We start from the raw sequence: 27074 nt of genomic DNA, 5'->3' as shown, positions 1-27074 counted from the left end.
AGCACCTATTTCTGTGCTGAATGATTTTATGACTTCCTTGCTTTTAAACTCTACGCTTCTACTGAAATCTAGAGTTGAGCATGCCTTATTCGCTGGTTTCTTAACCTGCCCTGCCACTTTCAATGACTTCTGCACACATACTGACAAACCCCTTTTAGAACAGTATCTTTTATTCTATATTGGCTGACCTCATTCTTCCCATCAAAATGCATCACCTCACATTTCGCCTCATTACGCTTCATCTGCCCTGCATCTGTGCACTCCACCACCTTGCTGCAATTCATCACTTTCCTCTTCGCGATTCGCAACACTGTCGAGTTTTGTGTCATCTGCAAATTTAGAAATTGTGGCCATTAACTAACTTGCCAGAGGAACTCAGCGGGTCAGGCCGCATCTGTGAAAGGAAATGGACAGTCGCCGTTCCAGGCCGAGACTCATCGTCTAGACAGTCCAGCTGAAGGGTCTTGACGCAAGATGTCGACTGCCCAGGACCGCAAGGCGCTGCAGAGAGTTGTGGACACAGCCCAGCTCATCACAGACACCAGCCTCCCCTCCTTGGACTCTGTCTTTACCTCTCGTTGTCTTGGTGAAGCAGCCAGCATCATCAAAGACCCCACCCACCCGGAACATTCTCTCTTCTCTCCTCTTCCATCAGGTAGGAGATACAGGAGCCTGAGGGCACGTACCACCAGACTTAAGGACAGCTTCTACCCCACTGTGATAAGACTATTGAATGGTTCCCTTATACAATGAGATGGACTATGACTTCACGATCTACCTTGTTGTGACCTTGCACCTTATTGCACTGCACTTTCTCTGTAGCTGTGACACTTTACTCTGTACTATTATTGTTTTTACCTGTACTACATCAATGGACTCTGTACTAACTGAATGTAACTGCACTGTGTAATGAATTGACCTGTACGATTGATATGCAAGACAAGTTTTTCACTGTACCTCAGTACAAGTGACAATAATAAACCAATACCAATATCAATGCCCATTTTGCGCCAGATTCCAGCATCTGCAGTCTCTTCTGTCTCTTGGCCATTAACATATTTCTAAAAAAAATGTAGCCCTAATGGAGTAACATTCATGACTTTCAAGTCTTTTGGCACCACCCCTGTATCCATGGAGCCTTGGACGATCATGGTCCACGCCCCTGCGATTTCCAATTCTTCCTTCAGAATCCTGGGGTACATTTCATCCGTTCCTGGTGACTTATGCACTTTATGCTCAAACTTTCCTAATACCTTCCCTCAGATTGATTAATTTATCTATAGTCACACAGATACAACAGGGAAACAGGCCCTTTTGCCCATAGAGTCCATGCTGACCATTAATCACCTATTTATATTTTTATTTTTTATTCTTCTCACGTTGTCATTCATCCCAGCTCACCAACACCCCCCCACCAAGATCTCCTCACCTGTATACTAGGGGCAAAGGCGATTCACCTACCAAACCGTACGTCTTTAGGACGTGGGAGGAAATTGGAGCACCCGGAGAAAATCCACATTGTCAAAGGGAGAACGTACAAACACCATGCTGATTACGCCCAAGGTCAGGATTGAACCTGGGTCTCCATCACTGCAAGGCAGTGACTCAACTAGCTGCGCCACTGTGCCATCCGGCATTTCAACTACCTCCTACTTCACTATTACTTTGGATCAACCCTCCTCCCTAGTGAAGGCAGATGGAATTACTCATTTAATATCTTGATAACGTCCTCAGCGTCCACATGAAAGTTCCCATTTTTATCCCTGATAGGAACACTTTTGGAATCCCATTTATATCGACAGCTGATTTTTTCACACACACGCCTCGTCTCTCATTTTCACTGCTGATTTTATTGTCATCAGCCTGGTTCTCGCTAGTATTTCCAACCCAATATTTATCATACATAATCTTTTTTTTGTTCCCCCTTTTATCCTCCCCAGTACCTCTTTCAACTATCGGGGAGCTCTGGATGTTTATTTTTCCTTTGCCCCTGAATGGAATGTGCTCAACTGTACCTGAATTATCTCTTCCTTATTGTTCTGTTACAGTTCTGCCTGTCAATTTTTGGTTTTGTTTTACTTGGGCCAAATCTACTCTCATCCCATTGATATTGACCTTCGCCTAATTAATTATTTTTACTTTGGATTACTCTGTCTCTTTTTCTAACGTTAACTTAAATCTTATGTTACAATCACCATCTCCTCATGTTCTCCTACCAAAATTTGGTGCATTTAACCTACCTCATTTCCCAGATTCAGCAATGCCTCCTCCCAGAAACATACTGCTCTAGAAAATTATCCTGGACAGGTTTTAGAAATTCTTCACCTCTCCGTCCATAACAATTATTATCCCAGTTTTACATTGGATAATTAAAGTCCCACTTTGCAACTCCGCTGTAGCTTTTGCATTTCTTTGAAAATTCCCTACATCTCTCTCGCTTGTTGGTGATCTACAGAATACATCTGGTGGTGTGATGTTCCCTCTATTGTTTTATAGCTGTTGCCAAACAGATTTTATCTTTGACCAGTCTGTGACAACCTTTCTCTTCAGCACTAATATTCTCTTTAACCTTACTTTCTTCCTGAACGTGTTTCCAAGTATATTCAATGCCCAGTTCTGGCCCTTTTTTGACCCAAGGTTTCTGTTACTACATATTCCCACCAACCTTACGAACCACACTTTCACATACATGTACAGCACATCAAATTTATTGATATTTCATTCTCATTTTATTTTTGTCCTTTCTACTAACTAGAAACTATTGCATGGTTATGTAGTAGCTGTGACTGGTACTGCCACATTCTTTTGGTTAATGAATGCCTTGTAGGAAAATCAGGTTAAATATATTAAAATGAGCAGTCAGTTAATTTATTCCTGTACAGTTTATTGCTGACTACTTGATACAAAAAACAAATGCAGTGTACAAAGATAAAAGCATTTTATGATTATGTCTGGAATAACTAACTAAAGCTCCGAGTGGCAGATTGTTGGCATTTAACCAAAAAAAAACCCACTTTCCACAAAAATCTGAAGTCAATCTTAAGGCAATTTGGTCAACACAAGCGGCTAGCTTTGCAAACAATATGAGAAACACTGATCCAAGCATCAGGGATCTTCCTTCTGGTGTAATGAAATGCAACTTCATCAATAACATGCACAAGTTATACACAAGACAGCGATACTATGCATAACAAAAACAGCGACCACATACACTCCCAGGATCATTGGTGCTGTGAAGTATTTTGATCATACTCAGGTGGTAAGTTTTCGGAAAATGGGAGACAGCTGTGGCAGCAATGCCATTCAGTCAGCTGGTCCTTGAAAATCAAATCAGTCATTTAGTACTTTTGAAATGTCTCCATTTTCAAAACTGTGATACATAGGAAAGCAGGTTCCCCATCTACAGGCGCCTGCTTAGCCCCTGATCAGGTCACATCATTAAAGTCAGCCATTTAAATAAACTGCATGTTGTTGCTACACTGCTGCAAACAAATGCTTGCCTAACCGTTCAAATACTAACTAAGATCAAAGTGGAAAGATTGGAGTTATAATTGGAATATTACAGTTTCTCTGAAAGTGCAGTAAATTTGTGATTTATTTATGCATTACTTTTTTTTAAAAATCTGGGATCTTTGTTTATGCAATTAATCAAACTTAAACTGCTCCCAGCTGCCTCATTTAACACAGCCTTTATTAACAATTCATACAGTTTTATAGATTAAAAAAGGTCAGTATTAAAGCTGATGAATTATGCTAGATTTGCAGTATGTGATTTGCAAAAAAACATCTGCTTGGAATGATCTGTACCAATTCTAATAAGGAATTATCAGTGGCCCAGCTTAGCATACAGGCTAAAAGGCAATATATAAAACTTGCAAATACCTCCGGGTTTCCCATACAATTAATTATACTGGCATTAGGCAAACAAAATGGCAAGTCCTTTCAATATTGCATGGTATTGCTAACTGGAGCAAGGTAAACTAACAGATCATCTGTTGTTGTTAGTGTTACTTAACTTTAACTGGAACAGCAGGTGAACATCTGGTCCTTAGAAAGGGTAAAGAGAAGGAGAACGTCCACCTGAGCTATCGAAATCCAATCCAAATAACAGTAACTCCAAAAATGTAGTATACCTTCAGTCAAGCGCTGATCATCAGCAATAGATGGTGCACTCAGTCCCAGAGTTGAACTTGAAACAAGCTCCTGAATAATGTGCAAAATTGTCATCAATTGAACTATGAAGAACCTGTATTTATATAGTGCTTCTCATGAATTCAAGACAAATCTGCTAAAGATACCAAAAATGTGGAAGTACATGACCAAGAATACACATATGATAAACATAAAAATGTTAATTATCAGCACAGCTATCCTTCAAGATGCTACATTGCACCGTGTTTAAGAGAACCTCTGGCATGTCTGAGACTCCCTTTCTCAAAACACTGAATTACAAGGTTTAGATTTAGCGTTCAAGTTTCAACCAAAGGGATCTTGTATGGTTATACACTTGCTGACATGAAACTCAAGTTACTTATTTTTGAAAACCTCAAGGATTATCGGAGTCTGCCACAGATTAATGAGTAAGCATTTTAGCTGCATTGCTGCAGACTGCCAAGCAAACGGGTAACTATTAGTTTACTCTGGCTCTTCATCAAGGTTTAAAATGTGACAGGGAAGGTAATTTTCACCATTAACTGTGCTCACTTATCAAGGAGCTTGTCAGCAGGAATGCCATGTGACACAAAGTAACCGTGCCAATTCACAGGATTGAATAACAATCATAGTGTTTGATTCACTTAACATGTTGGAACTCTGTCAGCAGCATACTTTTGCATGGATGGCAAATTAAAGAAGGGCTTCATGTACCAACTTTGTTTTCAATGGAATGACAAGAGATTGTTTTAGGGATTCCACTGGGCAACACTGATAGCTGTCCCTTCTCCTCATTAATGATCGTATCTTTGATGTTGACAGGGACTGTGTTAGGCACCAAAATCTGCCACTTGGAGGAAAGGGATTACATGCCTGTGAAAGCTCAAGAGTGTGCAGCCATAATACATGAAGGTTTATAAACTATATAACAACGGTATAAAGATTCCCATTGTAATCAAGTAATATCAGTACAAACAGGTAAGATAGAAAATATCTGTGATTACAGTAAAGTGATACCAAAATTCCATGCAAGATTTGTAAAGACTGTTTCCTCTTCTGTTTCACCGTAAGCTCATAGAGTCAGTATTGCATCTGAGAGATAAAGAGTGTTTGCAACCACGGGACACAGCACATTCCAGCCCTGGAGAAAAATAGAATGGTGTTACGAACTGACATCTGCCTTTTCATTGTGCTTTGAATTTATCCCACAATTGGCAAAACATTAAATAATCCTGGAAACAGATTACAAGTGCTCCTCTCAGGGCCAGTATAATTAATACACTACAGCTAAGACATATTTTATACTCAAGTCATCCATAGTATATTTTTTAATCATATTTTATAGCAGAGTTAATACAAATACTTGGAAGTCTTTTTTTTCCATTATCTGAACCCTTACAGATAATGTGACGTCACTAATTATCATATTACGACATCAGAATTTTGCTAAACAAACATTTGATTTCAGCAGGCCTATCCAGAAGGACAAGAATTGCAAAAGCTTATGACACTTCAATATGCTTCAGATGCAAGTATCCATAAACAGTTCTAGAACTTGTGCACATATTTCTGGCACCATGCATTGGAAAGGACAACAAGATCACTTACAAAGGATGCAGAGGGGATATACAAAACCTGTATCGTGGGTGGTGGGCCTCAGTTGTATGGAGAGGCCAGATAAGCTGGGATCATTCTTCATACAGCAGAGAAGGCCACGAGGGGAATATATAGAGGTGTTCAAAATAATGAAAGATTTCGATGATAGCAAGCAAGGAGAGACTGCATCCAGAGGCAGAAGGGTCATTACTCAGACAGGCCAGATTTAAGGTGAGAGCCAAGGGAACTTGGCACAACACAAGGACATTTTTTGCAATCTGAAGCACAGCACAAAAGGGAGGTGGAAGCAAATTCAGCAGTAACTTTAAAATAGGAATGTGATAAAAATTGAGGGGACAAATACAGGAAAAATGCATAATAATCAGGGGTGTGAGATGAATCGGATAACTTTTGAAGTGCCAGTAAAGATATAATGGGCCAAACGGCCTCCAGTGCTGCCTCATTCTTTGATTCAGACAATGCAAGATCTTCAACAGGTTGGATAATATCTGAACAGGAACGCCTCTGCATGGTGTTCATAATGTCTTGTCCAATGTGTCCATGATGCATCTTGTTCCAATTCATATTTCTATACAACAATTCTATGTTTTTAAAACAACATCATTGCTATTTCTCTCCTTAAGTGATCATGCAATTCTACATGTGTCACCTGTTCTTTTCAAGAGTCAGTTACAATGAAACTATTCAACCGAGGGAACATCAAGGTTGATTGTAATCTAGTGGTTGCCTTTTGAAACACTCCATACACTCCTTAAATAAGGTCTTGTGTTTTTTCTCCCCCACCCAAATGTTTTACCAATATTCTTAGAGTTTGACCAACCTAAACTAAAGGCTGAACACCCAATTTCCTTAGGATCACATTCAAAAAAGTGCCTTGGGGGGACAACTGAATGTTCACTAATTAACTGAAGCCTTATTCGCTATTAATGTCACATGGTTTTACATCTATAATGGAGCAGGAATGTATTCTACTTCCGGGCACAATACATTGCAGTAGCTAAATGTTTTGTGGCTGCGCCATAGAAAAACTTATCCTTATTTACTATATTCTGCTGGAAACACTACAGTCGATTGCTTTGCTGTAGTGTAGAAGGATGCATGAAATCGCAAAGAGACCATAACAGATTATGACAAATAGATTACAATGCAGGCAAATGCTAGGTGATCCACTTAAGATTTAAAAAGAACATAGTATCTTCTAAATTCTGAAAAGCTTTAAATAGAGAATGACCCAAAAGACTCTAAAATGACAGGGGTGGATACAGAAAGCAAAGACAAAAGACATTTATATTGTGAGGACTGAAGAACAAATGGGTAGAACTTATGCTATAACTATGCAGAGAATCTGACCACATCTGATGTTCTCCATATAGATCTGAGTACCACATCTTAGAATGGATATAATGGCCTTGAAGGGATAGTAGAACAGATATATCAAAACATTATCTCGATTTCAAGCAACACACAAAATGCTGGAGAAACTCAGTGGGTTAGGCAGCATCTATGGAGGGAAATGGGCTGTTGACATTTCAGGTCGAGACCCATCATCTGGACTCCAGAAAGAAACGAAGAGCCCCAAGGCCTTCCTGATGGGGAATAGAAGTGTACAGGGATCGGATGTCCATGGTTAAAATGAGTTGGTGGGGGCCAGGGGAAGCCTCGGGGGCAGTAGGGGTGGTGACGAAGGTCTCAACCCAAACTATCGACCGTCCATTTCCCTCCATAAGTGCTGCCTGACTTATGCGGTTTGCTCCAGATTCCAGCATCTGCAGTCTCTAGATTTCAAGGGTTAAGTTATGAAACAAGGTTATAAAACTAGAATGTATTCTTTAGAAGTTAGAAGATAAAGGAGTGTTTTTTTTAAATCAAGATTTCCAAGACATTGAAGTGAAGTGATGGGGGTGAATAGAACCTATTTCATCAGTCTGCAAGTCCAGGATAAGGGGCCATTTTCTAAAGATTAAAGATAGACTTTTCAGGAATGGCACCGGGGGGGGGGGGGGGGGGGGGGAGGGGAATATCTACATTAAAAAGTTGGTAGGAGTTTGGAACTTATTCATTTTTTGGTGTTAGGTGAGTTGCTAATTTTAAATACAAATATGATAGATTTTTGTTAGCTGAAGACCTTAAAGAATATGGGTGCATGGCCCATTTAGAGTAAGCTCACAGATGAGCCAGGATCTCAGCAAACTGACTTGAGAGAGTACGTGGTCTCCTTTTGTTCCTGTAAACTTCTCCGCAACCCCAAACGTGATCTGCCAATTCAGCAGAAACTAAGGAATGAAACTTTCCTTTCAGCTAATACTGGACTCCTCTATTCAGGGAGCTTGTTAGGTTAGTTGGTTGTCGGATCCATACTCCAGGGCTGATGGTTTAAAGTGCAAGAAGAATGGATTAAAATTTTATACATGCTCCTTCATTCTTGGCAGATACAGAAGAGGGAAGATGAAGAATTATGCAGGGGGTTACAGTGAAACAGATTGCACTACCTGAAAGGGTGATGAAACCAGATGCAAAAATAACTTTCAAAATTCAGTTAGGAACATACACTAAAATTAACTATTTGTTGGGCAATGGGTTAAGAACAGGCAAGAGAGACAAATGTGGATCATGGTTTCAATGAGCAAGCATTGGCAAAAGGACTGACTGGCATCATGTCAACAACATCAAGTTACCCCTATTACCTCCAAAAAAGACCAACATTACTGAAATTTCAACTTAGTGACTGATACTGTGGAAAACAATGCTGCAGCTTTAGTGTGAAGGAAAATAGCTCAGAATTAGCTCTGTGAAGATTCTGGACTTCCACCGTCAGCCAGCCCTGTCACTCAAACTTACAATCATCCTCAGACAAAATAACTCAAACCACCCACACCAACAGGAAGTTCAGAGATACAACTCTCAAGAACTTGGAACTTGAAGCATTCCAAAATGTAAATATACCTCCCTCACCTTGTATAGAAAGATGAAGGGAGGGTGGGGGGGGGGGGAGAAACAAAAAAAAATCAGGCGTATCTTGGGGTCCATTTGACCTCTGGCCAGCCTCACAGTTCGAATTCCACAGTACTGCACAACAGCTTGATTGGACAGCTTGAGAAACATGCCGAGGTGGAAGCAATTAAACAGAAGCAGTGGGAGGATTCTTTGGGGCATTGTTTAAAATACAGACGACAGTTTCCCTATTTTCTCCTAAGTTTCATATTTTCACATACATTCCTATCCCAAATTAGAAACTCTGCGGTAGAACTGTACAATCCTAAACATTTATTAAAAAAAAATCGCAGCCATCTTCCAGCTGTTGCTTCTTTGATTTTGTTTTGCAGCCGGACTTCATTCAGCCAACAGGACCGAATGTTCGACAGCAGAGAACTAGCTGTGCTTTTTGAACTAGTCAAGAAAGCTCCCACATTAACCCTTTGCTGTTAAAAAGCCATTTTCACAATGTGGTCATAAAATGAAGAAGGTCTTTCCTGCAAGGACCGTCACAAGTCAGCTCTAGCTTTCTATCTTGTCCTCCTCCAGGGAGAAACTGAGTCCATATTTAAAGATGCCAATTTTCACCTTTCTCTTGGGAGAGATGGTTTGGCATTTTGCCATCTACTGTCCAAAGTTAGTGAGAAACAATGACAAGCACTTTGGAATTCCTAGTTGTCTGCATTTATATCAAGAAACCCTGAAAGTTCTTACAGAAACAGACTTTTACAAGAGTTTTCATATATAATGATTCTGTACATAAAATTTACCAGAATGGGTCCAGGGATGATAGACCCTGGCTACAAAGTTAGGTTGGTAAATTTGAGGTTGGTTTCCTTGGGGCAAAGAAGTGTGAAGGGAGATTGAAAGGATTAGAGAAGGTAGACAAAACAAAAGCTGTTCCTATCAGCTGATGGTACAAGGACTAGGAAATATAGATTTAACATTCTGGCCAAGAACTTAAGGATGAACATGAGGAAGAACTTTTTTCTTAATCAAATGGAACAAGTGGCACTAACCAGGAAACACTGACATGAGGGTGGTGACAATGATTTCAAAAGGAAACTGGACAGTACTTGAGGAAGTAAATCTGCAGAAGACTGACTGGATTGATTGACAGAGCACCATCATTGACTCACTGGGCTGGATGGTTTGCTCTTGGGCTGCAATAACTCGGACTCTTTGGGTTCAAGGGAGAAACTGTGTGGATACTCAGGAGTGAGATTCAGGCAACTAATAGTTCTCAGGTGTGATTCCATTCATTTAACTCTGACATCCAGTTTCCAATAGCCCATAAACAGAGGGAGATTGGGGACAGGTTGAGATCACCAAAGACTCTTACCTGTAAATAAAAGTAAAACTGGCTCATCACTCAATGTCCATCTCCATTATCTGCAGGCTTCATTCGCATCTGTGCCTGCATCTGGGCGATCATTTCTTGCATTCGACGCAACTGAGGAGAAAATAATTGTTCATTTACAGCATGACTTTACTGCACAGCTCACTGCAAACACTTGCACAAAGGGAGCAATGTCATTTCTGCACAACATCAATCCACAACACTCATTTAAAAAAGCAACAAGATATGAGGCAGTGTTATACTCTTTGTACACATACATATTGTACATCATTAACCAAGGAGTTTTGATTAATAATGAGACAAAAAAGTGCTTTTCATAGTTAGGTTATAAACAGCATTTCTGATTTATATAAAAAAAGACCCTCAAAACAAGGCTCTCAGCAGGAACAAAATTGCATCTCCCGACTTTTACAGATTATAATTTACACTCCACTTGAGGTGCATACCCTTTATAATAAAATTATTGGCTCTAAAAGGCCATGTTATAATGATAATATTATGCTCAGACTGGGGGAGGGAGGGATGGAGAATATGGGATTGTGCTGTTTCAAAGATCCTTTTATTACCAAAAGAACAGTGCTTTTCATCCTATTTCATACTCAGTGCTTTTAAAGGCATCAACACGTTCTGCCCAGTACATGGATTTTGATAAGCAACTTGCGTCTCTAGCAAAGCTTTGTAGATCAATGCCAGTACTGGCTTCAAACCCAGAGCATTTAAACAGTGAAGGTTTATACACTCTTAACACTATTTTCAAGCCCAATTCAGGCACCTCTCAAACACTTTATGTGACACTTTATCTAAAACATGATATTTAGTTTCTTATGCTAAATGACATTTCTTTGACAGTGAGATCATTTGTTACGTGATTGTTTATTCTGGAACGCAAATTGAAATATTTCATGCATTATTAAAGGTACTGGAGATTCTAAACAGTTATGAATGCATGGCACTACTTAAAAATAATTCATCTCAAATCCCAAACATTGCCAATTAAATCTGTATAGCCCTGATGGATTGAGTGAACCTGGAACACCATGCAGAGGTACAGCAGAGGCTATATTAAGGTTCTCTTAATATGCATGTAGATATGATCTTAGTCATTATGTTACACTGATAAAAATGAACTTTGAGTGAATGCAGTCCTGAGCATTGCACTATTCACTGATTTTTTTGATGGACAGGTGCTCATCAATCTCCACTTACTGGAGTTGGTGGTTACTATGCATACGTAACCGGATCTGGTGGAGGATGTGCTCTGCACTGGTCATTCTCCAGCTTCCCTGAGCATCCACACTCTGACAGCACTGTGCCATCCAGTGGCAAGCACTACTAATCACTTGAGCCACTTTCCCATTTTCCCTCCCCCACACCCATCCATTTCTGCAGAGCTGCTGAACACTCACAATGAAATTAAAATTCCAGACCACTGACTGGGAATATTTAATTCTATCCTCAGCAGGCAAGCCTATATAACAAGTGAGGAGTGAAAAATTGCGAATTCTGAGGGAAAGCTTTGTTTTGCACATTGCATGGAGCAGAACAAAGCAGAAGGGTTTATCAGGCCTGCTATGAGATTAGATTCATTTTCTGCATATATAATGATAGATTAGATGGGAACAGAATGATGAAATAAAAAGCAAGGCAGAATGACTGACAAAATTACAACATAGCCACAAAATGACGAGCTTCCACACACAGGTAGTCGCCAGACAAGGGCAGGCACCACATGCGACTTCAATGTTACTGGAAAATAAAAGTCAAACCTGAAGCAGCAAAGCTTGTGCAAGGGAAACATTTCCTCAGTAAGGTTTGTTCCTTAAGGTTCAATGTTTTGCTGCTGTAAACGATCCCCTTGAATGACTGGACAGAGAAAAGGTGAAATCCAAGTACTATTAGCAGCCTATAATTAAGGTATTTGGTAAATTAAGTTTTTTTTTTAAAGTTATTCATTCACAGGATGTGGATGTCACTGGCAATGCCAGGATGTAGTGTTCATTCTCAATTGCCTCTGCACTATGATGACAGTTAAGAGTCAACTATATTAGTGGGTCTGGAGGCACCTACACGGCAGAATTCCTCATCCAAAAGACACTAGTGAATGAGGTGTTTTCAAATGGCAATCCGGTAGCTTCATGGTTACTAATAGAGATGCAGAATGTTAATTCCACATTTATTTAATCACGTGTATTTAAATTGCCCAGCTGCCATGATGAGATTCAACCAATCGAAAAATGGTCTAGTCTATTGATGTTAGTCCAGTAACTTATATCCCAACATATTAACGTTCATCAGCCACTTGCAGCTATTAAGCTCTCACCACCTAGCTTAAAAAAAACTTTAGTAACTCAATATTTGTTACTTAAATTTCTTCGACCTTCAGCCTAAGAACTTTTCAGGCCACTAATTCTGTTTGAATTACTGGTTTTGAAAGAACTGTCTCACTCATAGAATGTGGTTTGATCCCTCAAATGAGTACTATTTTCTTTTAAACTAACGGATGCTATGATCAATTATTTGTGCCTTCACAGCTTGCATAGTCACTGGTTTGGGAGGACACAGAACCGACACAGAATTTAAACCCCCAATCTATACTAGGCTGGTTATGGTTATACAGAATACTCCATTCTGACCACTTGGCTAAACTCTCTAACTGGTTGAGGTCTTTACCTTTGTACTCTATCCCAAATATAATTTAAAGAAGATCACAGACAGCATTGATTCTACACAGTTTTAAAACAATTTGGCAGAAAGTTTGCTCTGAAATCAGGTACACCTGGGCTAAAATTGATATATCATTACCTGATAATATACCATATATAGTATATCCTGTATCATTACCTGTCCAAGTGAGACTGCCAAAACACAGAAAAGTTCAGTACAATCTTGGACCATGGAGCTACATCAATTAAGAATCGGGCTCCCATGCATCTAACTAAATTTACAAAGGAATTGCAAAACCAAGAATCTTTCATGGTGTTTACCCAAATGGATTCAAAGAGCAAAGTACTGCAATTTCTGGAATCTGAAATACAAACAGAAAATGCTCGAAATACTCAGGCAGCATCTGTGCAGTGTCCAACCGATCAATGACTTTTCATCAAAACTGAGAAATGTAGGTTTTGAGATGCAGAGGAAGGGAAGAAGAGAGAGAAGAGGAAAATCAGTTCTAGGAGTAGAAGACTGAAGCAATTAAGTAACAAAAGGGGATGCTAATGTAAATCAAAAGAGGGGAGGTGGTGAAAATGCAGAAATTTTTGAAGTTACCAAAATGGGAGTCAAACTGAGTGGAAGAACAACACTCAGTGCAATGTACTTTCTATTTCAAAATAACAGATTTGAAATATAAAACAGGATGCAAGCTACACGTAAACAAATGAATATCAAGGCACTAATCTGCACTTTGTACTGAATTTGAATAGCCCAGATACTGAACTATTCCTGTTCATTTTCACAACTTCAGAGTATTCTGTAAAGGAAACATAAAAGTGCCAACATGAGATGTGCAACTGCAGTCTCAGCAAGCCCAACTTGGACGCACATCACTGTTCCCTCACTGTCGAAGGTTGAAAGTCCTGCAACAGCTCAAAGGTAGAAGTGAACATAGTTGGAGATCATCTTTCTCAAGTTAACAGTACAGTCAGTACAGACCACTGTCATCTTCCAGCATACTGTGCTCCAGGACACATGATTTACTACAATCTTCTACCAGCAAATGCCTTAGCGTCGTGCCATTTCACAACGCAGGAACAAAGTATCTCAAAATAAGAATATTACTTGCAAATGATCAATTGCAAAGTGAGAGTCTTCACTGACACAGGCACTGCTTTGGCATCCTCAATGCAATTAAAACAACTTCAATGCAGGTGTGTAACAGAGAAAGGGCCATGCCGCACCTAACAAGAAACATAATTTTAATTTTGAAGAATTTTCTCCCCAGTCATATTTGAATGTCAGTACTTTGTGGCTGCTGGAATAAGGAAAGGTTGTAGCTGTTCAGTGAAGCAGAAGTATACACCTGCATTGCACATGTGGCAGAAACCTATCCAAAACACTATAGCAGTTAACAAGACAATTTCCAGACATACAGACACCATCTATAGTTAGTAAAAGCCTACCAGTGCTCCAGGAGATCAAATGATGCAGTTGCCTACTGCCCAGATAATAGTTATAATGCTTAAATGTAGACGAGGAAACACTGCCGTCACCATTAGAGAACAAGAGACCTTTAGCAGTGGCAGCACAGTGCTGAAACTCGATGAGCTCCTACCTCACAGTCCAGCAACCTGGGTTCAATCCTGACCTCCGGTACTGTCTGCGTGGACTTTGCTTGCTCTCCCTGTGACAGCATGAATCTTTCCCCCAAGTCTTCCTGTTCTCTTCCACATCCCAAAGACAAGCTGGTTGGCAGATTAATTGGCCACTATAGATTGCCCCTGGTGTATAGGTGAGGAGTAGAATCTAGGGGGTTTGATGGGAATGTGGGGAGAGTAATCACAGGGAAATCTAATGTGAGCCAGCATAGAGTTGATGGGCCTCCTTCTACAGGACAAGGAAATGGAAATGAGCACTTCTTTCTTCCTGTTTTCTGGCCCAACAGAAAGGCCTGTCAGTACAGTACAGACCAGGATTTTGATGCTTACAGTATATACCTAAGTAACCCTCCTCCATTTCCTGGGGAAGAAAAATTGCAATCTGAACTATTAAGCAATTGTGCAAATGCATGCTACCCTTCAGCAAGATGAACAGTCCAAGGTACCTATGTCAATTTCAATGTGGAAAAGTCTTTATTTGGACTCAAGCTACATTAAACATTGATTTTAGCAGCGCTAGGTGCAAGTTTTAATTATTAATATGTGATGGGAATTGCTTCAAACTCACTAGTGTTATTGAAACAATGCATGTACCTTGTTGATCCTTACAAATGAACAACTAAAAAATTTTTTATTCATTTTCTGGGATCTGGGAATCACTAACAAGTATTTAACCAGTATTTATTGTCCATCCGTAACTTCTTTGAACTGAATGAGTTTGCTAGGCCATTCCAGAGGCTATTTAAGGGTCAATCACATAGATGGTGTCACCAAAAGGCCAGATAGGCTTTTACAACAATCTAGTTGTTTTGTGGTCATCATTACTAATTCTTTTAAAATTATTAACTGAATTTAAATTCCACGTCTGCTGTGCTGTGACTTGAACTTGGCTCTCTGGAATGTTAGTCTAGACTTCTATATTACGGTAATTTAATGACCGTGCCACCACCACAGTTATACGTACAATCTCACCAATGCCCTTGAGGCAATGTATGCCTGATTTTACTGCTGCCTGCTACAATATGGAAGAGCACCAGTGGCCACCTTCTTGTCTGATCTACCTGCCTCTACAGGTCTTCGAGGTACAGGCACTCTCTTCAAATAGATTTTTTGTGAAAACGAGCCTTTGCTAGAAATTCCTACCAACTGTAAAGCTACAGAGCAACAATTCAGCATGTTTAGCTCATTCCACTTTGTGTCTGCCTGCGACCTCTCAGCACCCCAGACCAGTCAGTAATGTTTTTCCTGATGATCATCTGTGTACTCCATTTCATATTAGTCAACAAGAATCATTCATTTGCAATGATGTGAATGGAACCCATTCAGAAGGAGCTAACTAAATGAAAGAAACTGAGGATTATTGGAATAGTAGTAGCGAAATTAAGGAAAGATAACTGGGTTAGGATTAATGCCTGGAGATGATTCTTCAAACAGGCTGCAGGAAGTACAGAGAAGAATTCAAGATGAAATGGAATCACATGCAAGGGTAGCTGACAAGGGTAGGTCAGCACAATGGGATTTGAAGAGGAAGGGGATTCTGGATGAGTTGAAGCATGTGAAGCGATGGGGACTGCTGTATGAAAAGCATTGGTTAGGTCACTGCTCAAAATGGCGACACATGGGTAAGTTTTAGCAATGAACATGTACATTCAGTCAATGTCCAAATTATAGAATCAGCCCTGCTTAGGCATCGGAGAGGCACATGACATAGAAAATTCAGTTTGGGACATAGTCTGACAGTCACTAATCTTCACAGAACAAATCCAAATGTGCTAAGCATTAACATGTTTCTCTGTAGAAAAATTCCAAAGAAGAGCATAAAGAGTAAAAGCATGAATATTTGAACACTGAAAATGTAAGACTATGTCTTTAACAAAAGTACAATTACCCTTATTGCATGCAGGAAGACAACACATTTACAGTACTGAATTTCATAAGCCTATTTTATCTTCTTCTGCTGGACATTCTTACCAACAAAGAGGGCATGCCACATCCCTTCACTCCTTCCTGTTGTGATGGATGTAGCCCTGATAGTTTGTTCAGAGGCAATCAGGTCATTGTTTTACAATTTGTAAGGACACAGCTGGCATGAAACACAAAAGGGATAGATAATACAATGTTGGCCTCCAGCAACTACCAATCCAATTACTAAATTACAAACAACACAAAGGACCTCTCAGGTGCAAGAGTCTTCAAGTGGCTGTGGGCAACCAAGCATAAATGCAGCAGCTCTCAAGAATTGCTATCTTCTGCAAACATTACTGGTTTCTTGGCTTCACTTCAAATGCATGAATTCAAAGGTTTTCATCAACTGGTAATGTTTTAAACAGGTGAAATTCAATGTGTTTGTAAGAAAACCACATCAAAGCCAATAGGACCCCCTCAGTAAAAACAAACCTGGTTTTATAAGGGGAACATGTGCAAGAGACAGGAGGCAAATGCCTGGATTCGATCTTGTTAATAATTAAACCATTCATTTCATGTTCTGCACTTCAATATTTCAGTGCACTCAGGTGCCACATCAATTTTCATGCTGCAATGCATTATAAAAACATCCAAAAAAATATTTAAAAACACTTTTCTCACATGAAGCTTCTGAAGTAGTGGAATTACTCTGAATGGCCTTAGATGAGCAGGCCAGGCTTACAAGAACACCAAACTATTGCCAGACCCACAACTGGTCACAGCTGAAGCAGAACTACTCCCTAACGGTTGTTTAGGGAGTAGGGAAGGAGAAGAAAGGAATCAAAGAGAAAACATTTCCATTAGCTCTTTATATATTAATAAACACCCTCAGCTCTTCAATAGTTACATATGCATTGTTTTCTTTCTCCACTGCAAATGTTTTATGGTGTCCTACTTCATATACAAAGAATATCAGTATTACAGTCAGTCATAACCAAAACAGATATGTTGATATCAGTCTGGACATAATCAGTTTTTATCTGTTTTTAAAAAGATCTCCAACAACTGAACTTTCCACTTTATCCTCAATTTATTTGGCAGGAGCCTTGTCAACTAACTAAACTACGGTTGTAGATACAAGTCTCACTCCAGAGATTTAGGCATGAGATCTAGGTTGATATTCTATGGGACTGCTGCAACAGAGGCGCTATGCTTCAAGCAAGATCAGAACCCATCTGTCCCTTCTACTGGATGTAAAAATCCCACGATACAAGCTATCTGAAGAGCAGAAGGGGACAGAGCAAGTTCCCAGTGCCCTGCAATATTCACCTTCTCTCAAAATCTATTTAAAAATGACACTTGGACACTTATTTAACTGCTACTTGTAAGAAATTATACTGTACAAAATGACTTTGGTTGTAAAGAGGTAGTGGAAAAACACTGAATAAGTGTAAGTCTTGCTTATTTACATATAACAACTTACACCTATATATTTGGCATTATTTTTAATGTTGAACATGGCCCCAAATAATTTCCTAAAGAGGTAATGCTCTCTAAGGGAATCCCTTACTTTACAGCCCTCTTACATCTGCTCTACTGCTTGCTAAAGGAAATGGCGTGGCACATTGAGCCTCACAGAGCAGCTCTGTCAATGGAAACGTTTATAAAAAATTTAGACTTTCTACAAATCAAAACAAAAATACATCCTACATAAAGGGTGCTGTCGTTCCCAAATTCCAGGGTGGACAGATGCATGTGGAGTGTTGTGCGCATTTCCAAATGTGCATGCAGTCAAAGGAAGTCAACTCCAACTGTAAGACATTTTAAAACTTTGTGTGTAAGAGACAATCAATTTCAAAGGGCAAACAGCCTACAGAAATGTTTTGCGCAATGAAATGTAAATGGTTGCAGGGCAAAAGCTGCAGTTCTATATTAAATTATAAAAGGAAATGATGTTGAATGCTATTGCTCCCAAGTCTGGAGTGAGTGAGTGAGTGAAATAGTTCAAATGAGTCAATTCAACTCAAATAACTGCAGAATGTTTTTCCTAATGTCAGTGAATTTAAAGATGAACTCTTCAAATGCATAAATAATCAAGTTATAACTCATAATGATTTATATTAAAAAAAAGTCAGTTACAGCTCAGCAATTATCAGTATTGCCTCCAATATGGGTGTTGGCAAGAATTCCATCTCTCAGAGCACCTGAGAGAACCTCAAAGGTAAATTCCCCATTTCAGCATCTTTATTTGCACTGGTCACACAAGTCATTCTTCTCCCAGAGATGTTCTGCATGGAAATCAAAATAATGACCGGGAACTATCAATACTAAAGAGAAAGATGCTGCAATTATAATGCCCCATATATAAATAGCACAGGAAATAGCACATTCAAAACTTAAATGCTCCAAAGGTTTTGGTTCTCTCTGGTAATTGCAACATGGGTAAACAACACTGCTGCGCTGGACTGATGTCAATGGGTTGAGCCAGTAAATAAGTTAGTGGCAAAATAAGCAATGTTCTCAACTGAATGCAAAATATTAAACCTTCCACTAACATCATGAAGTCCAATAAGCAGTAAAAGATGGAGCTGCAGATCACATTTCTTTACTGCAGCCTTCAGAAATGCTGGGAAATGGCAGCCATCTCACAGAAGGCAAGTTTTTTCTTGTTCAAAAGTATTTCTGAAACAAGTAAGATTCAGCTAATGAGTAAGTACTTGAAATATTTATTCATACAATTAAAATAGGACTTTCGCTAAATAGCTTTGTACAGGAAGGAAACAAAGTTTATAAATTATCTCAAGTAGGAAGAGTTGATTTCATTAATAATTGAATAACTCATTAGTGAAAATGTTAACCTGTGCTGTTATTTGTTGAAAACCTAATCCTGAAAGAGTCAAAATCCTGAACCTGCATTATTTTTATGTAAACTTGTCCAGGGAATAACATCTCTTTCCAGATAGATTGTACATGGATGTGCTTTGGCTCAGTTTGTGATGTTGCTCAGGAAGGGCAAATGAGAGATTTTCACTGCAGCTCCCCTAAGCTGTCATTTTCTCCCACAGGATAATTTTCATCAATTATATTTTGGTGGCTCTAGCCGAGAGGCATAACTAATACTCTACATTAGGAGAATGAATGGAGAGTTCCTCTGCATGAATTTCTTATAGTTCTAGTGACTGTTTTTTAAGATTTTCTCCATTCCAACATGTTGCAAATGGATTAGACAGATATCATTTAATCAGAAAAGTATGATCACTCAGTTCATCAGTTCTGCCTATCAACGAAGCAAAGCACCCATCAGTTGATCTGCTCACTGCCATCTAGCCAGATCGCTGCGGCTGGAGTGAATCTATTTTAATCTAATTACTGTGCTCTCTGCCCTGAGATTTACTTGCTGCTTGCATGACTTGGCTTGTTGCCACGTGATAGTTAGACTTTAGCTGCAAGGCAATTGCGTGTAATGTGTGTATATGTTTGTCTGTGTGCGTGCCTGTGGGGCTCTAAGGAGTACTTATATTAACCTAATTGTAAATGTCGAAACAGCTGATGTCTTCAAGGAGCAGGAGACTGCCGTTGCATTGGTGCATTTCACTTTCGAGTTAACTGTCTCCTTACCATCCTAAGCCTATTGCATACAGCAAAAAAAAATTGCTCTCAATTTTAAATGAATTGCCATCTTATTTGGACAATGTGAAGACCCATACACCAAATCGAAATGGCACTGTAGGGTCTGTTGAGTTTGTAGTTTAAATATCCTGGTGCTGGATGCTGCATGGAGCAATGTTATTAATATGTTAAAGTATGTATTCACATACTGTTTAATTGACCAGAATAATTCTTTGGTAGTCCTTGGGGATTTTGAATGATGCTAGATACAAAAAGTGGTATGTCTCGAATTTACTGGCCTTCAATTTGGATTCAGATTAGTTTATTGTCACATAAACTGGGGTACAATGAAATTCCTTGCTCGCATGAAGCTAAATTCAAATACTCTCACGATTACACATTTGACCTGGGCCCTGATTTCACGTACAGCATAAACAGCGTTTGACAACTGAAAGAAAATAGATTCTGGGAATCAATCATTTAAAATTGTCATTTTATTACAATATTTTTTAATAAGGCTAAGTACCCTTTCAAAGATCGGAGTGGATACTGGCATGGCCATAACGACAGGATATCCTTTCTCATTCACCATAATGTAACTCAATTTATGAAAAACTGATGTACTCTTGCCAAACCATCTTTAATCATTTTACATAGTAAGGGTCTTTGAGTTAAACCGAACAGTTATTGTGAAGTGTGCCTTTATCACCACTTGTTGGGTAGCTAGTGAGGAAATCAGATGAATTTCATATAAATAAATACCAGCTTCCTTTCTTTAGCCGATCCTGGGTTTCTTCAGTGAACTATCCTGTCAAATGTGCTGGCAGAGAAAATGACTGCAACCAGCATAACTTGAACTATTTAATCACATTGATGTGGACTGCAACTTTAGGACAAATTAGAATGTGAATGTATTAAGTTTTGTTAATGGACGGGTTACCCAATGTACCTTACACTTGGGTGGCTAGTTGGAAGTCTTCCACTTTATAATTTTCTTCTGAGCAGCATCTGCTTTATAGCACAAGCAAGGAAGGAAGGAAATGATGTTGGCACAGTTTAAACTGTTGTTACAGAGCATACTTGTTCAGCGCACAGTATCAGTAAATGGAGTCTCATGTCTGTGCAGAGCAAGGAAGTACTGGCAATTCTAGAGTGCAAGTTACATTTAAGATACTGTAGCTAGTTCAATTAGACAGCCCTGGGGAAAACTAATGCTTGGAGCATTCGTCCTATAAACATATCAAAAAGAATGTTTTCAATCATAAGTTTGATTTTGATTGATGCCTTCTTCTCAAAGTGAGACATTTTTGTGGTTGGAAAGGGATCTGCATGTGGAGACCAGCACTGGACACAGATATAAAAGGTGGATTGGCACTCAAAGTCTCAGTTCTGAGCCAAGGACAAAAAAAAAAGGCTTCAAAAGGCTGGATTATTTAGAATACATTTTAGATTGCAGGGCTTGACTAGTCTGATAAATATGCTTAACATATACAAAAGACATATCTTTTTCTCCAAATAATAACCACAGGACTTTGCAGGAGTTCCATCACAAACACATTCTGCAGGCATCTCTAGAATAGAAGCACAGAATCTCACATCACAAAAGTCTGCCATTCACCCGCTGCCTCACAGCATCAACGACTCCGGTGCCGTCTGTGTGAAGGTTTACACATTCTCCCTGTGACCACGTGGGTTTCCTCCCACATCCCAAAGACATGCAGGTTGAAAGGTTAATTAGCCACTGTAAATTGTCCTTAGTATGCAAGTGACTGGTAGAATCTGGGAAGAGGTGGTGGGAATATGGGGGTTTGTTGGTCGACAGGGACTCAATGAGCCAAAGGCCATGTTTCTGAGTTATATGATCTATGCCTATATCTGCCAGCCCAAAACCCTGCAAGTTGCTCACTTTCAGTATACGACTTCTGAAAGTTCTTATAGAATCTGATGATGTGTTCCAGATCATAACAGCCCTCCATATGAATCAATTTCCTTAATTTTGTCTCCAACCTTTTCCCCCAGTTATTTTAAATATATAACTTCCAGTTACTCCCTTAGCAGAAGAAATGGTTTACATGCTGTATCAAAACTTTCAAGGATGCTGTGGAAAAGGATCAGTTATTCCTTCAAGGATAAAATAGCTGACAATATGAATTGAGAAGGTTGGAAGATGATCTACAAGCCCTCAAAGTTATAGAGTAGACCCAGTAGGTTTCCATATGAGGAAGGTACCATCAACATAATCCAATCATCAAGGGAATAGTATTAGATGCATTTAATCTGTAGAGGAGAAAGGAATAGAAGATTATAGAAGAATGGGAGTCACTTCAAGCAGAGCACCAGACCAGGATGAATTGATCCAAGCTGAATGGCCTGTTTCTGCGGTGTACATTGTGCAATTCCATCGATATTAATTGAGCAACACTCCTGAGTCACTCTCAATCTTCTCTCCTGAAGATAACAGCCACAGTTTCTCTAATCATCCAGCATAACTGAACTCTCTGATCTATGATATCATTCAGTACATCATCTGTGCTCTCTCTAGCACCTTAACATTCATTCTCAATTGGACTCTCCAGAACTGTACACAGTAATCGAGTAATAATCAGAAATTTGTATGTTGAAGATTTTTTTATTCAGAACCCCTATTCACAAAAAATTATCTATCCCACCTTGTTTCTTAGCTTCTCCTAACACCTTCAATAATTTGTAAACAATCATCCCTAGTTCTCATTCATCACTTCAAAATAGCATCATTTAAGTTATGCTGCTCTCCACATCTTTTCTCCCAGACAGAACGAAGATAGTGGAAAGGTCAAGGGAAGTGGTGATGAGGCAGTGCTAGAGGCCAAATAATACTACAATCACATTCCATGTGATGATTCATCAACAAATGTCAAAGAAAACACAGATTCTGGTGAAGAGATTTTATAGACAGATGGAAACCAAATCATTCAACTCTTCAGGGTTAGCCTATTCAATTCGATCCACTGATCTGTACCTCCAGCCTAATTTACACCCTCCAGCTTCTTCCTTCCCTATTGTCTCCATCCTTATCAGTATCTAGATAACTTACTAAAGCCACAGAACGTGACAAAAGACCATAATGTAATGCACACTGCAATGAAGAGAAAGAGATGATGCAGAAGCAGTGCCATATCACTTCCAGGTATTTCCAAATGGGGGTGCAGCATGGACAGAGTAAATACAAATGACATCTCTTAGTTTGTTGCCTCTTGACAGTGCAGCCCAACACTACTGGTCAAAAATCACTAAAAGTGATTTTTCTTTTTCTTATCATTCTCTCTAGTCTTTGATGTGACCTGCTGCTCCATTTCTGTCTATATTGCAGTACAGCCAGCACATCGAAAAAGTCTGCCCACAGCTGCACAAGGAAAACCTTTCTTTTGAAAATGAACACAATACTTTGGTGCTGTTGCAAGCAATGAACACAAAAAGACTGTTGCAAGCAAGGAAGAAATATCAAGAAAGAGTAAAAGAGTAAACATCTTCTACATGTCTGCAAATTTTATCCTGTAGATTTACATACAAACTATATTATTGGCATGTAGAATAATCTGTTTTATATAAGGAGCCAGACTTTCCAATGTATCTTAAGCAGCAAAACATTGCCACTTTTAACCAGAACGGGGGCAAATAATTCTTACCTAGTGCAGCAGCTTTTCTAGTTGTTGTATGCTGATGGTGGATATAGTGTAACACCATGCGGCCCCTCCACTAGCACACTTGCCCTACCTGCCCCAAATTTTAACCTTACTGAAAACAGAAATGTAAATAGCATCATTCAGTACAAGATAGAATTGACCAAATGGAGGTCAAATGCTTGGTGCAGTATTGCCATGTTCCAGATTCCATTCCTACCTCCGTACAAAACAACTTTCTGTATGCCCTTGACTACTGATATTTGGTTAGATTATTCAGTAAAGTGCATCTCCTGGTAGAAGATAAATTATCATTAAAAACAAAGAGCAGGAAGGCAGCTGTAAATAATGAACTGAATTATTTAGAACTGAATTATTCAGAAGAGTTTGATTTGTTATTTAGTTGATTATTCAAAAGCAGAAGGCACACAACTCCTGTGTAAAAAGTCAATAATCTACTAAGAACTCAAATTATACAAGTTTCTTCTACTACTTATTGATTTCTGCAATTTCTCCTTAGAAATTGATACACTCACCTCAGCTTCCTTCTGCAACAGCATTTTGTCCTTGTCAACTGTTTCATCTTCCACATTCCTGTCAGTACAAAGAGATAAAGATAGTAACTTGGACAACTCAAATTACATCATCTGCCAATGAGAGCTCAGGCAGTAAATCCCTGTGCCAAATTTCTCCACATGAAAATATGTAAATTTTGTAGTACTTTAGTACCTTGAAATTATCTGTATATAAGGTTACAGAAGTGTAATTGCAACCATCACCTTGCCAGTACGATCATATATTGCTTAACTGAATCACAAATGGCAAATACAATGACAGAAAAGGCTAATCCCAGACCAAACTTAGTCACCCAATTGTACTGCAGTGTATTGTTGGAACATAAATACTACATCCAGGAGTTTTTCCAAGAATGATTTGTGAACTTATATTCTGATCAACCATCTTTTCAATCCTCCAATGTGCTGGGAGAAAAATTATACTTTATATTTCTTGCTCTGCTAATTTTCATCTATCATACCTTCTTGACATTGTTTGCTTCCTTTTCTATTTTTGAAGTGAATCTGATTACCTAGTGGTTACTTTTGCCCTATTTCCATTCTTTCAATTTTTTTGCGTAAATACCTGCAACTACTCAAAGCACAACATCTTTCCTCATTAGAACAGCAAAACATTTGCAAAATATGACCAACTATTTTTGGCATGTTTTCCTCATCTCAATCTAGTCTTGCATGTAATGAAAATATTCGACAATTATATTCCTCCAAGTAATAAATGCTCTTTAAATGTGTGTGAATGTTTCATGCTCATTCTGCCTTCTACTGCTTGGTGAATTAGAGTACGTTCCATACAATATAATCAAACCTTTGCTATTGCACAGCTCATTACCAGCTTAACCCTTAGGCCCGTAATAATGATTACTTCTCATTTTTTCCGCACCCACGCTCAAAGGGTCTACATCAAGCAATAGTTAACTCCAAACCTTGGTTCAGTTGCAGTGACGGTTCAGGCACTACCATTTATTATTTTCTATTCTGTTCAGATCTTCACTCACGACTCTTACTCAAGATTCCAGCATCTGCAGCTTCTTGTTTCTACCTCTTGTGCATCAATTTACAATACATTTTAGTTTAGATTTGCATTATTTTCCTCATTTGAACTGCACATCCACAATCCTTCTCTTTCACCACATCGTCCTGTATAATTCTCTCCATATTTCCTGTGCACCCAGTCTGAAATTCATTCCCATGCTGCTTATTCAACTTCTGTTTTTCAAGCCTCTCTGCTTCATTCAGTTAAACCCTTCCACTCTCCACATCACCGTCAAACGAACACTGTTGTGAAGTTACTGTTCAGGTTCATGCCCCAATGACAGAGCTCATTGTTGCCCTAAAACCTGAATGCCCCAGGAATCTCTGGTCTCCCTCTCTACAACACATCTCCAAGCATTCATATACTGGATAGTTGGACTTTATTTCAACATCAAAGCATACATGTTGTGCTCACAATTTTTCATGAGAATAGTCAATTCTAAACACATGATCCATAGGTCAGACGCAAGCTCCTTTGCAACTTCAAAATCCATCCAGCTGCCAGTTTTACCTCTCCAGCTCACAAACTCAATGCAAGATCTTTCCCTATTTGTCAGGTTTAAGCCATTGAACAGTATAAAGGGGAAAAAAGTAACTACACCAATAGATACATTATTATTTTGACAGAAGGGAGATTAAATCTTAAAAATATTATTAACCTGATCTTCCAATGACCAGCACATCACCTCAGCTGCCAGTCACCCACCTCAGACTGTGCAATGGAGGACCCCTCCAACTGCAAATGGCTATCCACCTCTGGATAGCTTCGATACTTGATGAGTCCCTGTCCCTAGACCCAACAGCTATCAAGGCTGCCATATGAGAATTCATTAGCCAGCAGCACTACAGAATGTTGTCACAATGTGGGATAAATGGTAACAACTGTAATCAAATTCTGTTACTTAAAAGATGGCGCCAATAAACCATAACTTAAACCCAAAAGAAGCTGAATATGCCTTTTTTGATATGAAGACACCTGTCACAGTTAGCATACTGTAAAGACAAACAACTAATGCTATATTCTAACTAATAGACAGGTTATTGAATGCAATGTTACCTGCAGGGATAATTCACAAGTAAAAAAAATACCTTCACACCTGCAAACAGGGAGCAGTTCTTCTTCAAATCAAGAAGATTCAATTAGTAAGAGAGTATAGGAACATAAGATGTGTATAGGAGCAACTCTTCATCAAAATCATGGCTGATCCTCTACCTCTGTGCCACTTTCCACCACTATCCTCGTATCCCTTATTCCCTTAATATCCAGAAATTTATTAATCTCCATTTTGAATGGAGATAATGACCGAAACTCCAAAGCCTTCTGGGATAGAGAACTCCAAAGGTTCACCACCTCAAAGAAGAAATTTGTCCTCATCTCATGGTAGTGTAGCATTTAGCCTAATGCTATTACAGCGCCAGCGACTTGGGTTCAATTCCGGCTGCTGTTTGTAAGGAGTTTCTACCTTCTCCCTGTGTCTGCGTGGGTTTCCTCCGGATGCTCCGGTTTCCTCCCACATTCCAAAGACGTACAGGTTAGGAAGTTGTGGGCATGCTATGTTGGCGCCAGAAGCGTGGTGACACTTGCGGGCTGCCCCCAGAACACTCTATGTAAAAGAGGCATTTCACTGTGTGTTTTGATGTGCATGTGACTAATAAAGAAATCTTATCTTATATACACTGCCTCTTATTCTGATACTGTGACCCCTGGTTCCAGACCTTTAACTAGGGGAAATCTTCTCCCTGCATCCAGCCTGTCAAGCTTCATAAGAATTATGAGTTTTAGAACATAGAACATTACAGCACAGTATAGGCCCTTCGGCCCAAGATATCGTACCTACTCTAAAATCAATCTAACCATTCCCTCCTGCATACCCCTCCA

General features: G+C 39.2%; 1 protein-coding gene across 2 annotated transcripts in view; it reads right to left on the bottom strand.

Moving 5' to 3' along the window:
• Positions 1-2867: 2867 nt before the first annotated feature.
• Positions 2868-27074, bottom strand: part of zgc:63587 (uncharacterized protein LOC393431 homolog) — a 116800-nt gene continuing 92593 nt past the window's right edge. For both annotated transcript variants that reach the window (XM_052032378.1, XM_052032379.1), the window contains 3 exons: positions 24125-24182; positions 10085-10195; positions 2868-5293 (listed from right to left, as the gene is read on the bottom strand). In XM_052032378.1, coding sequence (XP_051888338.1) covers positions 10115-10195; positions 24125-24182 — 139 coding nt within the window. In that variant the 3' untranslated portion in view covers positions 2868-5293; positions 10085-10114. The remainder of the gene's footprint in view (positions 5294-10084; positions 10196-24124; positions 24183-27074) is intronic.

This window comes from Pristis pectinata, chromosome 17 (assembly GCF_009764475.1).
Source record: "Pristis pectinata isolate sPriPec2 chromosome 17, sPriPec2.1.pri, whole genome shotgun sequence".
Classification (NCBI taxonomy): domain Eukaryota; kingdom Metazoa; phylum Chordata; class Chondrichthyes; order Rhinopristiformes; family Pristidae; genus Pristis; species Pristis pectinata.
This window is presented reverse-complemented; position numbering and strand designations above follow the sequence as displayed.